This window comes from Amia ocellicauda, chromosome 3, assembly GCF_036373705.1.
Source record: "Amia ocellicauda isolate fAmiCal2 chromosome 3, fAmiCal2.hap1, whole genome shotgun sequence".
In the NCBI taxonomy this organism is placed as follows: domain Eukaryota; kingdom Metazoa; phylum Chordata; class Actinopteri; order Amiiformes; family Amiidae; genus Amia; species Amia ocellicauda.
In genome coordinates, this window is record NC_089852.1 from 19,937,581 (window position 1) to 19,951,943 (window position 14,363).

General features: G+C 44.2%; 1 protein-coding gene across 1 annotated transcript; it reads left to right on the forward strand.

The window, feature by feature from the left end:
• Positions 1-1,431: 1,431 nt before the first annotated feature.
• On the forward strand, positions 1,432-9,740 carry fkbp10b (FKBP prolyl isomerase 10b). Its single transcript, XM_066698392.1, has 10 exons — positions 1,432-1,785; positions 3,525-3,670; positions 4,219-4,408; positions 5,402-5,547; positions 5,830-6,019; positions 6,364-6,509; positions 6,830-7,019; positions 8,164-8,306; positions 8,647-8,810; positions 9,001-9,740. Exons 1-10 carry the CDS (start codon positions 1,592-1,594, stop codon positions 9,187-9,189), a joined length of 1,698 nt encoding a protein of 565 aa, XP_066554489.1. The 5' UTR covers positions 1,432-1,591; the 3' UTR covers positions 9,190-9,740.
• The last annotated feature ends 4,623 nt before the right edge of the window (positions 9,741-14,363 follow it).

The window sequence follows — 14,363 nt, forward strand, 5'->3', positions numbered from 1 at the left end:
CTGCGCTGCACTGATCCAGCTGAGCTACCCTAATAACACACAGCATGCCACAGCAGTATTGCTACACATTGTGTCATGCGATTCTACAACATTGTGTACATTTTAACTTTTCATTAAACAAGTCTAAACGAGACCCCAGTTGAAATGTAATGCATCTGTTTAAATGCGTGCCATTTGCATTCACGTGGCTGTGTGATGGCATGCTGGTGTAGGCAGACAAATGGGGGGATGTAAGCCTTGATTTCATTATTCTCTATACTGGATTGAACAGTAGCGCTGCTGAAAGATCTGGACACACACGATGACGAGGCGGAGCACAGGGGGCCGGGACCGTGTCTGATCAGCCCGGCGTCATGTGGACCGTCTTCTGTTTGTCCGTTTGTTTTTAATCACCCACACCAAGTTTAATTTTGCATTTCCAATGTTTGTGACCTTTGTATGAAGCAAATGTGGTCAGAAGAATAAGGTATAAGATTAAAAGCTTTACAGTCATTTAATTTCACAGCTGAGAGAAGGCTGCTATGATGACTTAGTGATCCGAGAATCCCATGCACTCAATCTGATGGTCACAATGAAACGCACTATTCCTGCTGAGCGCTAACCAGTGCAGGTCCAGTGCATTACTGCCATCGCCATCACCTGCATGTAATGCACTAACACGGATTCACTTGCGATTGCCTGGTGAGCTTTAATCTAAATATTGACCAAGTCCTGGGCTACTGGGCTGCCAACACTGTATCTGCAGTTTCCCTATTTCAGTGTTATCCAGTCTAGATCATGCACAGGATAGGAAGAACAGAATTCCTCAGGAACAACACCCACTCACTCTCATTACTGTTTTTTCCAGATCTTAATCAAGACCTGTATGAAAATCCATATATATCATATATGCTTTAAAAGTGTGTCCTGCAGCAGTTGCTCGATCATAATATTAAATAAGTTAGTATACATAACTTTCCTTCTCTAGACCATCTCCACGAATACAGCTTCTATTTCAGTGTTGTCCTAATTCTTGATGTTGGAATTAGAATACATTATTGCGACTACAGTGGTGGGAATGCAGTGATTTGCATGATGAATACTTCTGTGTTGTTCTGCAATGGGGATGACTCCTCACAGCCTCTGTCTCTGTGGGCTGGAGTTCCCGCGGAGTTTAGGACCCAGAAGAGGGTCCCCGTATTTGGACGCAGCGGGGCCCTTCTCCAGCGGCCAGGTGCGCCCAGTTTAGCTCACTATCGCAATCCCTTTCTGTTTACACAGATGCTCTTAAATACAGCAGATCGAGCACAGTGGTGTCAACGCTATTTTCTTCATCGGGGGTTGTCTTCGTTCACATGAAAGTTGGGGAAAAAAAAAAAAAAAGTTACGCCCCAAAATCCAGGGCAGCTAAAGCGCAGCCGGAGGCCGCGGACACGTTTACAGAATTCCTCGCCGCGCCCCCCCGCCCCCCGCCCGCAGGACCGGCACTTCTCTCGGGCTGCGACGGACGGAGGGTCGCACAGCATCTCGGCGCAGTGTCCCGCTTCAGCCAGCAGCACCTCGGCATCTGATTCTACGCTCTGCAGAATCTCCCAGTTAGTTCAGCGCCGAGATGGAGGCGAAGTTTGTCTTGTTGGTTTTCGCTCTAACGGTGGCGCACGTTACGAGCAACCCCGGGCCGTTAGAGGACGTCGTGGTCGAGCGGTATTATATCCCCCAGATCTGCCCCCGGGAAGTCCAGATGGGGGACCATGTCCGTTATCACTACAACGGCTCTTTCACAGACGGCAAGCAGTTCGACTCGAGGTAAGGTCCGGCCGGGCGAGCGTGTGTAGCGGCTGCACACAGCGGAGCGCCGAGCGGCCCAGGTGGGCTGGTGCGGCCCCTCTCTGTGCTCCAGTACTCAGACCCCGCAGTGTGCGAGTCCTCTCCCGCGCTGAAAGCACAGCATGGCCGGCGTGTGAAGCCCTCGCCGCTGCGTCGCGGACGTGTCCTGTCTGCGCCCTGTCTGCGCCCAGCTGCGCCCAGCTGCTGTCCCCGAGGGGCCGCTCACTCTCCGCAACCTCAGCGGCGCACACAGCTACCGAGTCTGCGTGCAAATAGTTCATTCATTTTCTTCTTTTTTATCACATTTTAAATGACAAATATTAAGCGAAAGTAGGGAATGCCATATAATTATCTATGATCTATAACTATAATGGCTTGCATTTGCCGGATTAATCAGTAATGAATCAAAGTAAATCATTTATTTGACGTGGTTTTCAAATAGTGGCTGTTTTGTAACCATCCTCCTCTTGAATTGAACTCCGTAACTTGCTTCATTATATGAAAGTTAGAAAGTGAGTTAACACGAAATAGTCGCAATTCATCGCAGCTCTTATTGGCGCTAATGACCGGGAGCTGCATCAGTAGTTGAGTTGGAAGATATTTGGGGGATTTAAACTTGCGGAGTTTGCGCAGATGAGACGAGCTGCAGAGCTGCGTGGCGCCCGGGTGACGTCACACCTCCACTGCGCGTCAGGGCTATTTCCGAGTACTTCGCAGATTGTCAGTGTATCTTATAAATTTATTATTATTATTATTATTATTATTATTATCCAGTCTCCCATCCTCTGGCTCCAACAGTAAAGTTCCACTGCTATTGCGTGGACTTCCAGAGCCCCCACTGAGATGCTGACGTACACAGAGGTGCACATGTAAATCGCAGTCACTGTGTATGTATAGGCTATACTGAATACCATTTTTCATTCGTCTTTTTTAAAAATGTATGTTTTTTTATTTTGCTGTTTATCATGTTTATTATCCTGCATAATGGCACCTAGCTATATATCATTTTTTTTTTTTTTAAGTTTCAAGTGTGGATTTCAGTTTTAAATTCTCTTAAATATAATCCTTTGCACCAGAGGGCGCTAGTGGTCGTGAAAGGGATGATAATTAAAGCCGGTAAACCAATGCCGGGCTGTGATTTGGGATTCAGGAAATCCCGGACACTAGGTGGCGCTCTTCTATAATTACCAGAATAACCGTAAATAAGGATTCTGAAAATTAAAGAAAATCAGCTGGAATTTTAAATAATTGACCCAAAAAGAAGAAATATTGTTGGAGAAATCGGGTTTTATTCAGAATTAAATTTATAAACAACATTCACAAATAAAATAAAATGCAAAAAGATACGTATTAAGATAAATTCCTAACTATACAAATATTGAGGCCTATTTTTCCATTCTTTTATTTAGTTTTCTTAAGATTTGCAGGTATAACTGTAGGTAGAATACATGAAAAAGAGAACAAACAAGCCATCTTATAAGAGCAACAATTACAAAAATAAAAGCTAAAGCTACAATGCCCTAATACTGAGGTGAAAAAAAAGAAAAAGTATACATTTTTCTAATGGGTAATTTGGTTTACTGGCTGTGCAGCTTTCCCACTGACTGGGATTTTACTAGTTTAACCCAAATGTCTAAGTAGCCATTTGGAGGTATATATATGTGTATGTATGTGTTTGCTTTGTAGACTTCATTTGAATTTTCTGTGTATGTATACAGCCATGAGCGTGCCACTCCATTCAGTGGGCTGGTGGGCATTGGCAGGCAGATCACGGGCATGGACCGTGGCATCCAGGGGATGTGCGTCAACGAGAGGAGGAAGATCACTGTGCCCCCACACCTGGCCTACGGGAGCCTGGGCGCTGGTAAGGCGTGACACTCTGTATTTGACTTTTCTAGTATCGCATATTAGTTTGAGTATGTATCATATGCATCTACACATACAGGACATAAATAGTCTCCCATTGTGTTCCATTTTTAAATGTTAAAGAAGCACAAATTGCACATGTGAAAATGCCAATGTAAATGAAATGGTAAGGAGCCACCTGGTGCTGGTTTATATGCAGCAGCAGTTGGTTAAACCTGAAATGGCTCATTGTAAGCAGTGGGAATCTTCAAGAATGGAAAATCCGACCCAGAAGGCCAGTGGTATTAGCAGAATACAGATCCCATACGGTTTCTTAATAAAAACCATAGGGGAGGACTAGCTGGATCCTCCCTTCCCTGTCACTCCTGATTTGAATGTAGCGATAACAGGACTTCTCCCATGGTCAATACTGGGGAGGAAAGCTTAGAGAGCAATATCAGTGTATAAAGACGGGCGCAGGGCAATCAGCCAGCCCTACTGTGCAACCCAGTATGGCTCCAGTCCTTGGGTGCCCTGGGTTGAGCTGACTGGGTGTATGGTTTTCAGGTAACGTCATTCCCCCCGACACCACCCTGGTCTTTGACGTGGTCCTGCTGGACATCTGGAACCCTGAAGACAAGGTGCAGATCCGCACGCTGTACAAGCCCGAGGACTGCAAGCGCACGGTTCAGAACTCTGACTTCATCCGCTACCACTACAACGGCACCCTGCTGGACGGCACCCCCTTCGACTCCAGGTACCACATCTGCTGCACACCTGGACAGCCGGGGGGGCGATTGATGGTGCTATTTTGCCGTCAGCCTGTCTGGCTATTTGTGCAGTTCACATTCTCCCTGCCAAAGCATTAATCAGGTCACGGGAGCTTAATGAGTGTTTTGCTGGTTTAGACTGTTACCACAGCGGGTGTTGAGGCCTGTTGCTGGAGGACAGCTGTTTAAAGCACTCTGAATAGTTTACCATTTAAACATGTACAGGCACAGTTGGGAGGCACACTTCTCTTAAGTGTAATTAGTTTTGCTTTGATCCAGCTGCTTCAATTGCAGGCTTGGGTAGTGAGGAAGAATGCCTAAACGGAAGGAAGCTCTGAAACGGTACAACTGGTTCAAGGTTTGTCTTAAGAGCGGAAACCTGTTAGGCCCCAATGAGGCAAATTAGTTTAATTAAAGGGTTCAATAAGCATAGGCAACCAGTAAAAATGAGATGCAGAAGAAATGCACAATCATTCCTGATGCTTATGTGTGAGTAAGTGTCTGTTCATTGCTTCATCATCCCTTACCACAGTGCATCTCTTTATTTATTTATTATCTGTGGCACCTCGTGGAGAATATCCCAGTCAGCTGTGGCAGAACACAGATTCTCAACCAGCGATGTCTAGAAATGGGGCCCGGCCTGGTGATCGGAGTCAAAGAGTTTACTACATTAAACCCTTGTCAGGGTGTTGTAAATGTATACATATTTTATATGATGCCGATAACAGAAAAATAAATACCATTGTGGGATGGTAAGTATCTTTGTTAATGCTTCAGATCTGCAAAGATGTAAGAAAAAAAAAAAAAAAATCTCTCTATATGTATTTATTAATTAACAGAGACTATGACCTCCAGAGCCAATGCCAAATAATTTGAGCATCTTACAACCATTTAGTTTTCAGTGATATTAGGACTCTCTTTTCTGTGATTAGTCCCTCCCAACCCTTTGTGACACTGCTGTGACACTGTCCTCCCCGCAGCTACAACCGGAAACAGACGTATGACACCTACGTGGGCGAGGGCTGGCTAATCAAGGGCATGGAGGAGGGGCTGGTGGGGATGTGTGTGGGAGAGAAGAGGAACGTCGTCATCCCACCCTTTCTGGCCTACGGAGAGAAGGGATACGGTAAGAGGACAAGAGCCCCCCTATGAGCCCCATCTGGGGTCAATAAAACCCCAACCTCCCTTGTGTCTATGCTGTTATATGTGGTAGTGAGTATATTAAAAAATATATATATATATCAGCTGTAAGTATGTTTCATAATAATAAAAAGCAGAAGCACCTGGTTATTCCTGAAGTGGAGTGGAGTGGCATCACAGCAACGGGCTCATGTACACAAAGAGCCCTGTTACAAATGCACGGGATGACAATGTGTGTAACCTGCGCTGTCCTCCCCCCTCGCGCCAGGCAATGAGATCCCCTCCCAGGCCAGCCTGACATTCGACGTGCTGCTGTTGGATCTGCACAACCCCAAGGATGACGTCACCGTTGAGACGCAGGAGGTGCCCGAGTCCTGCCAGCGCAAGTCCGGCGTGGGAGACTTCGTCCGCTACCACTACAATGGCACGCTGCTGGACGGCACGCTCTTCGACTCCAGGTACGACCCGGCCGTCTGCACAGAGCCCCACAGGTGTTTTACAGGTGAACCAAAACCACTCATTTCTACTGACTAAGAACACATGTTCAGGTATGTGGTCCTTCAGGGCTCACTCCTATCCAGTTGATTGGTCCAATGGATCTTCTGCAAGTACCAAAACACTAGCCACTGAAATTGAGAAGAATAAGATGGTCTCCGCTTGAGGGAGACCTACAAAACCTGTTAGACTGAGCCTCTCCTGAGAACCCCCCCCCGTTCTAGAACCATACACAGCACCGGGAAAATACAAACTGGAAGACGGCAATGAGGACACAGAGGTTGACTTTCTCTCCCTGTAATTGAAGCTACTCCCGGAACAGCACGTACAACACGTACATCGGGATGGGCTACGTGATCGCAGGCATGGACAAGGGCCTGCAGGGTGTGTGCATCGGGGAGAAGAGGAGGATCACCATGCCCCCCCACCTGGCCTACGGGGAGAGCGGAGCAGGTCAGTACGAGGCGTGAAAGAGGGGGAGGGTCTGAGGATCCAGTGCCACGCCTCATTGTCATGCTGTCTCTTATTGTATTAAAGCCCTGACTACAGCCATACAGCCTCTGTATATTTCAATGTGATTAAATCTTGATGGCCTCCAAGATATTTAATTACATTACTGTCTTCCTCTACTGAACTTTCTCTCTACCTCCTCTCACTCTCTCCCTTTCCTCCTCCCTCTCTTTCCACCCCATCCCATCTTTCTTCCTCTCCCTCCTCCTCTTTCTCTGCCTTTCTTCCTCACCCTCTCTCTCTTCTCCCCCTCTGGTGCTCAGGTGAGAGTATCCCTGGTTCGGCAGTGCTGGTGTTTGATGTCCACGTCATTGACTTCCACAACCCCACCGACAAGGTGGAGATACAAACCACCCACAAACCAGCCGACTGCAATGTGACCAGCGCCGCCGACGACATGGTGCTCTACCACTACAACTGCTCCCTGCTGGACGGCACCTTCCTCTTTTCCTCGTGAGTGTTGCGGAGCCGCCGTCGTGTTGCGCTTGGCTCAGGGGGTAACTTCAACTGAAGTACAGACTTCTGGTTGGATGTCTTCTGTCAGGTGGTCTTTAAAACATTGGTTTCTGCTTGGACAGCGTTTAAACTTTATTTAATGGTTGCAGCCAGTTTGTCTGCTTTTGGAAAATTAGTTGCCCAGATATTGAGGACATTACAAGTCAAATGTTCTGAATGTAAACCTCAAAGGATGTCCTTCATCACATAACTGGCATTATCCAACAAATCCACACATTATTCAAATTAACTTAAAATGCATTTAAACATCTCAAAACACCCTGTGCCACTGATGAGTAATTCAGAGTGCAGATTAACTATATCGGCTAATATTGCTTTCAATTGGGAGGTATACTTTCAGACATTTTTACCTGTTTTAACAATTTTTGTCTTGTGCAAATCAGAAATTTATCATAGACATTTCCTTCTCAGTTGACCTGATTAGGAATTGTTCCTGCATTCATGATGTTTGTTCTGAGATGTATGTAGTTTGGGATTATCATTTTTTTCCAGGGGAACAGTAGCACAAACATCTTGTCTGTGTTTTCATTCCCTTTTGGGTTTTTTTGGAGGTTGCCATCTCAGCTGTTGATTTCAGCCTTTTGTTTCCTGTGTTTTTCTGATAATATATGTTTGTCTGTTGTTGACTTTTGTGTGTCGTCCAAAGATAAATTGCAAGTTGTGCACAATATATTATAAACATTGGTGTACAGAACACCAGGTGGATATTTTTCGGTCATATCGGGTTTTCTCGGCTAGTTGCACAGCTGCACCCCCTGTAGCTTCCGGGGGTGCTGCACGTGTGTGAGGGTGTTCAGTGAGAGCAGCATCAGTCATCCCCCGTTATCTGTAGATCTGCGTTTTAGTCTGAGGGTTGTTGCAGGGGCCCCTGTTGATTTGATCAGGGGTCAATCAAGGGTTAATTAATTGAGCTCCATAATCGCATAATTGAATCACGTCGTTAAGATAATAACTAGTGATCGAAGTTCCTCTCTGTAAACCCAAAGGCGTGTGGCTCTCCAGGAGCCGGGCCGGAGGACATGGAGACGTTACTGTGAGTGTCAGTGAGTGAACTGCCTCCCACCTCTCCCCCACCCTGCAGGAACAACTATGAAAATCCACAGGAGGCCTTCCTGGGCACCAACAAAGTGATTGACGGGCTGGACTTGGGGATGCAGGGCATGTGCGTTGGGGAGAGGAGGGTGGTGATCGTGCCCCCACACCTCGGGCACGGGGAGGACGGAGGTAAGACTGCATAGGGGAGGAGCCAAACGCAGCCCTGTGTGCGTGTGGAACTGTGTACATTTCTCTTTCCCTTTAGGAGCTGCAGGAGTAATCTGTCTTGTCAGCTGATTGTAAACTGTGTTCTTATACTTTCCTAATTTTTCCCTGTCTTTGAGGATCATTCCGTTTCCTTGTCGTGATGTGCACTGCCCCTCCTCCCTCTCTGTCTTTCACTCTTTCTTTCTCTCTCTGAACACTGTACACTGAATTCTTGGATCATCCAGTTACTTGGCTTCCAAAGGAGTCTGATGGCTGGAATGGCCTCCTCCTCACTTGTAATGCTCTTCTGTCCTCTGTCCAGCCCGTGGTGTGCCCGGCAGCGCAGTCCTGAGGTTTGAGCTAGAGCTGGTTGGGCTGCAGAAGGGCGTACCTCAGGGGTATCTGTTCGTCTGGCTGGAAGACCCCCCCGAGAACCTGTTTGAGGCTCTGGACCTCAACAAGGATGGCGAGGTGCCCCTGGAGGAGGTCAGTGTTTCCCGCAGACCACAGCAGGCGATACAGGGGGTGTAATGGGAATGTCCACTGTCTACTTCATTCCTTGGCCTGTAGAAACCGTTTAATTACAATTTCACTCATATCAGGCCTTGCTTATTTTAATTATGATTTTTTTTTTTCACTCATTTATTCATTAATCTGCCTTTTCTTTTCTCCCCAGTTCTCTGCGTTGATCATGCAGCAGGTGGCAGAGGGTAAGGGTCGGCTGAAGCCAGGCCAGGACGCTGACACCATCATCAAGGACATGTTTGGGAACCAGGACCGCAACAAGGACGGCAAGATCACAGCAGAGGAGCTCAAACTCAAGGTGGACGAGGACGCCGAGAAGGCAAAACACGAGGAGCTGTGAGAGGGCAGAGAAGAGACACAGAGACAGGCTGACAGGGAGGGAGGGAGGGAAACGAAAGGGAGAGTGGCTGACCAGCTCCACACCACAGGCGGCACCCAGAAACACAACAAAGTCCGCCCAGCCAACCTGCAGCAACATCTTCATATCTTCCATCAACAAGATCAACAAGTTTTCCAGACAAAAATGTTTTTTACTGAACTATTGAAAAGGTAGTCCTCATGTGTGAGTGCGTGTGTTGTGTGATATGTATACTGTAAAATTGTTTACTCTATACATATAGTTGGACAGTTTGGCAATATGCCAATGGTCTGTTTTCCTTCAATCTCAGGAAATTCTGAACCCAAAGAAATGTAATCTAGTTCTCTCGGTTAATGAGAGTGCGGCTTCATCAGTCTCTCCAAAACATCACATTCACGTTAACCTTTCTGTACACTAATGTCACTGTACCCCATCCACACCACTGAACAATACGTCACAAAGATGTATCGATTCAGGTTTCTCTATAAGAGGTGATTTTTAAGATTTTTTTTAATAAAGTTGAATAAACCACACTTAAATGGATTTTCTTTTACAAAGTGCAGCTTGGCCTGCTCAATAATGTTCATGCACTGGTCTCCTTTCCAGTCTCTTAAATGTAAAACTATCATTGCCTGTATAACTGGAACTTGATGGAATTTTAATATTTAAGTCGCCTTTAAAGGGGTTTGAAGGTATCGACTTGGCTGTGTATTTTGTAAACTCCCCTCCCCTTTAAAACCAAAGAAAAAGAATCAAAATTTCTTCCATTTTCTCTTCCTTGTCACATAGCTTGTACTGTGAAACATGCAGGCTAAACAATGTTTTCTATTAGATAAGAACCACGAGAGGCCTACCTATTGTACAGTAAATCTCTGTACGCTGCAGTTAATTACAAGCACTAAACAATCATGAAACGGTAGGTGCGATGAAGTCTGGGGGTTAGAGATTTTCCTGTGTCGAGAGTCCAGGCCTCAGTGTGACGTCGCAGGAAAAGGCCCTCGCTCAAAGCACTTCAGGTTTCGTACTCTGTACTAACACAGGATTCAAGAAATTGAAGTGAGGCCTTGTAAACATCCGATAAATATTGTGTCTAGTCTCAAAAATCGTGAGGAGACAATGTTTGTTTAGCTTTAAATCTCTTGTAAACTACATATATACCAACAAATCATAAAAAAAAAACTTTTTAATACCTGGAATTGGGGAAGGAGCAGACCATAGGGGGCACACTTTCTCCAGAGCTCTACCCTAGAAATAGTTAGGAATTAAAATGTATAAAAGCGTCACTGCAAGGTGTAAACCATCCACCCCCACGCCAAGCCCATACCTGCTTTTAAGGCATGAACAAGCCAGGGTTTGACGTGTCAGGAAGACAGCAGTTCCCCCTAGTGTCTTGCAGTTTTTGCACTGAGCACTGAGCTCCTAAAGCTACATTTTCCCATCTTCACCCTTTTAAATGGTTTATTGATCCACAACAATTAGACTAGCTTTCCTATGAAATTGATGCTTAACTAGTTGAAAGCCATTTAATAATATCTAGTGAATCGAATTCTTCCCAAGTTAAAAAAATAAAGATATGGAAGACCTTATTCTGGCCCCGGAGGAAGTTTTAAATTGGTCAGTTTGTTTTTGCTGTAAACAGCATGTGAAATAATGCTTTCGCAATTGCATACCCCTGTGTGGTGCCACTCTGTTGTAATGAATAAATACTTGTGGTTGTATTTGAAGGGGCACAGACCCAAGTCTTCAACAGCAAACCAGCTACTTGCTCATTTTTAAGTTCATGTGTAAAGTTTTCTAGCATGGTCCCCATACAGCAGCAATGTCAAAGTGTGGGACCATCCTATTGGTATCCAAGGACAGCAAGACTGCATTAGTGTTTAGAATAGCATGATCCTCAATAGAACAGCTTCACTTCATAGCTGTCTGCCAGAGCCGTGCTGGGCAGTGACCTGTAGGTGCTGGTGAAGGCTCTCGGTCTCTCTCCCCATTTCTGAAGCCATAATCTGAGGGGAAAAACTAACAAAAAACGGAGGTTGTATATTTAGTGTGGGTTCTTTGTGCAAAACTAGTGTGCATTGTGTACTATCGAATCATGAAATAAACACCAGCTGGTTTCATATAGGCTGCCTGCTCCTCACTTTGTGTTTTACCGGAATAAACAATCTGTAAAGTGAACATGGTGTGTGAAAACACAAACTGAAAATATCAACCTGAAAATAAGTGAAGCAGGAAAGCATCACCTTGTCAAAATGCAATAGCTATTTTATAGTATACTATAAATATTCTTTGGAGACCCCATCGGAACCTGATGCAGCTCTCTCTAATGCTGATGTGACAGAAATTGCTTTTTATTTTGAGAGCAGATAGTTGTCAATTTGTAAATTAAATAGAAGAGTGATTTGTAGTCTAAAGTATGGAAACGTCAGCTGAAGATTGGTACATTACCAGGTGACTATATATTGCCATCCACCTCCATACTTCTTGCTGGAGCCACACCCTCCACGTTTTCCAGAACAGGAATTTGACGTGTTTCATCCTCCTGCTTTAAGGCACAGGTCCAAATGCACCAGCTGCACCAGCTGCTTGCACGGATAGATGGTAGACAGGGATTCTAGGGGGTGATGCTCACTACAAGAGTGCAAAATATAGCTCTAACTCATTTTTGTCCAAGTAGAAGAAATCTTCATTTTAGATTATTTAGATTCTGATCTTCAGTATTCTATTCAATAAAATAAAAACGATGCGACAGGAGACCCAATGATTTCCTTATTTTACAGAGTAATGAAACAGGAGGCAGTTCTAAGAAAGAACTAGAGGAACTGAGCTGGTGGCTGACAAATATTTTCAAATTTAATCATTTGTAGAACATATTTTTTTATTATTTTTATTATTATTTCTTTCTCATCAGACACCCTTACAGAGTGTTTCAAAAGAAACACTTTCAAAGCATGACAAAGTGCAGTAAATACAATCAGAACAAAATACAATAAGCACACAAACTAGTACAATGAGCTAACAAGTGCAAACATAACAGTGTCATATCCCCGGTGTGTGTTAAAGGGTTGGGTGGGCACAGGAGAAGGTAGTTTAACTGTACAGTGATAAACACACATAAGTGATCAGGAGTATGAGGGAGCATAGTTCAATTAGAAATTTATAAGAGCAGGGGTGCCAAGTGGTCCAGGACATTAGGCTGCAGTTTTACAGGTACAGTCTGAGCAGGTGTGTCTTGAGCAGACACTGGGATCTACTACAAAAACTGCAAGCAGTCACTTGAGGACACACCAAGTGAAAAAACTTGGTTAACTGTAAGATCTCTCAACTAAGAATATAATTTAAAATATATAAATTGATATTCTGAAGGAAAATGAAAATATATTATTATTATTGGGCAAGCAGTAAAGCACCAGTGAATGTAATGACTGGAGTTTCTGCAGGAAAGACACATCTAGTGTTTTTGTAGTTTTTCCAGTTTCCACTAGGATGTCATGTCAACACCCTGAAACACTGAAAGAGCACACGCTGGCTTTAGATGTCCTCCCTTATTTGCCAAGATTAAAATTGTAATTAAAAAGTGCTGTACATCTTACTTGCACACTACTTACACACTTCAGCAACAAGTAAAGATGCATAAAACCTTAATTTTAGGAATCATGCCAGTTCCCCTTTAACTTCCCATCAAGGTATTGCCTATGAAATATAGTGCTCACTCTCCATAGTAAATAGAGGTGCATTCACAGCAGTACTGGTTGTAGTTGTAAAAACCTTTAATACAAAATTTGAATAAGTGTGTTTACTGATATGATCTTTCTTTTATTGTAGTTGCTGAAATAATTAGGTTTAATAATGAACACCTATACTAATTTTAATATAACAACAAAGTTTACAAACGAGAGGAGGCCATTCGACCCATCGTGCTCGTTTGGTGTCCATTAATATCTAAGTGATCCAAGGATCCTATCCAGTCTATTTTTAAATGTTCCCACACTTTCAGCTTCAACCACATCGCTGGGGAGTTTGTTCCAGATTGTGACGACTCTCTGTGTAAAGAAGTGTCTCCTGTTTTCTGTTTTGAATGCCTTGAAGCCCAATTTCCATTTGTGTCCCCGGGCGCGCGTGTCCCTGCTGATCTGGAAAAGCTCCTCTGGTTTGATGTGGTCGATACCTTTCATGATTTTGAAGACATGGATCAAGTCCTCACAGTCTCCTCTGTTCCAGGGTGAAAAGGTTCAGTTCCTCAGTCTCTCAGTAGGACATTCCCTTCAGACCTGGAATAAGTCTGGTTGCTCTCCTCTGAACTGCCTCTACAGCAGCAATATCCTTCTTGAAGTGTGGAGCCCAGAACTGTACACAGTATCCAGATGAGCTCTAACTAGCGCATTGTACAGTCTGAACATCACTGCCCTTGTTTTAAATTCTACACTTTTGACAATATACCCTAACATCCTGTTTGCCTTTTTTATTGCTTCCCCACATTGTTTGGATGGAGAAAGTGAGGAGTCCACATAGACTCCTAGGTCTTTCTCATGCGTTACTTCATCTAGATCTGTACCTCCTATAGAGTAATTATAGTGGACATTTTTGTTACCTCCATGTAATACATTGCACTTGTCCACATTGAATTTCATTTGCCAGGTGTCGGCCCACAACTGAATATTATCTTAGTCCCTTTGAATAACCTGTGCTGCCAAGATTGTATCTGCTGAGCCACATATTTTAGTAACATCTGCAAATTTGACAAGTTTGCTAACTATCCCAGAGTCCAGGTCATTAATATAGATTAGAAACAGCACAGGCCCTAGTACTGATCCCTGTGGAACTCCACTAACAACCTCACTCCAGTTAGAAGCGACTCCTCTAATCGACACCCTCTGTTTCCTAGACATCAACCAGTTCATAATCCATCTACTTACATTACCCTGAATGCCTACAGCTTCCAATTTGAGGATCAGTCTTTGGTGTTGAACCTTATCAAAAGCTTTTTGAAAATCTAAGTATATCATATCATATGCTTTCACATGATCTACGCTGCAGTTATATGTTCAAAAAATTCTAATAAATTAGTAAGACATGATCTGCCTCGTCTAAACCCATGTTGACTATCTCCAAGAATATGGTTTTCATTAAGATGCTCCTCTATTTTCTGTCTAATCATT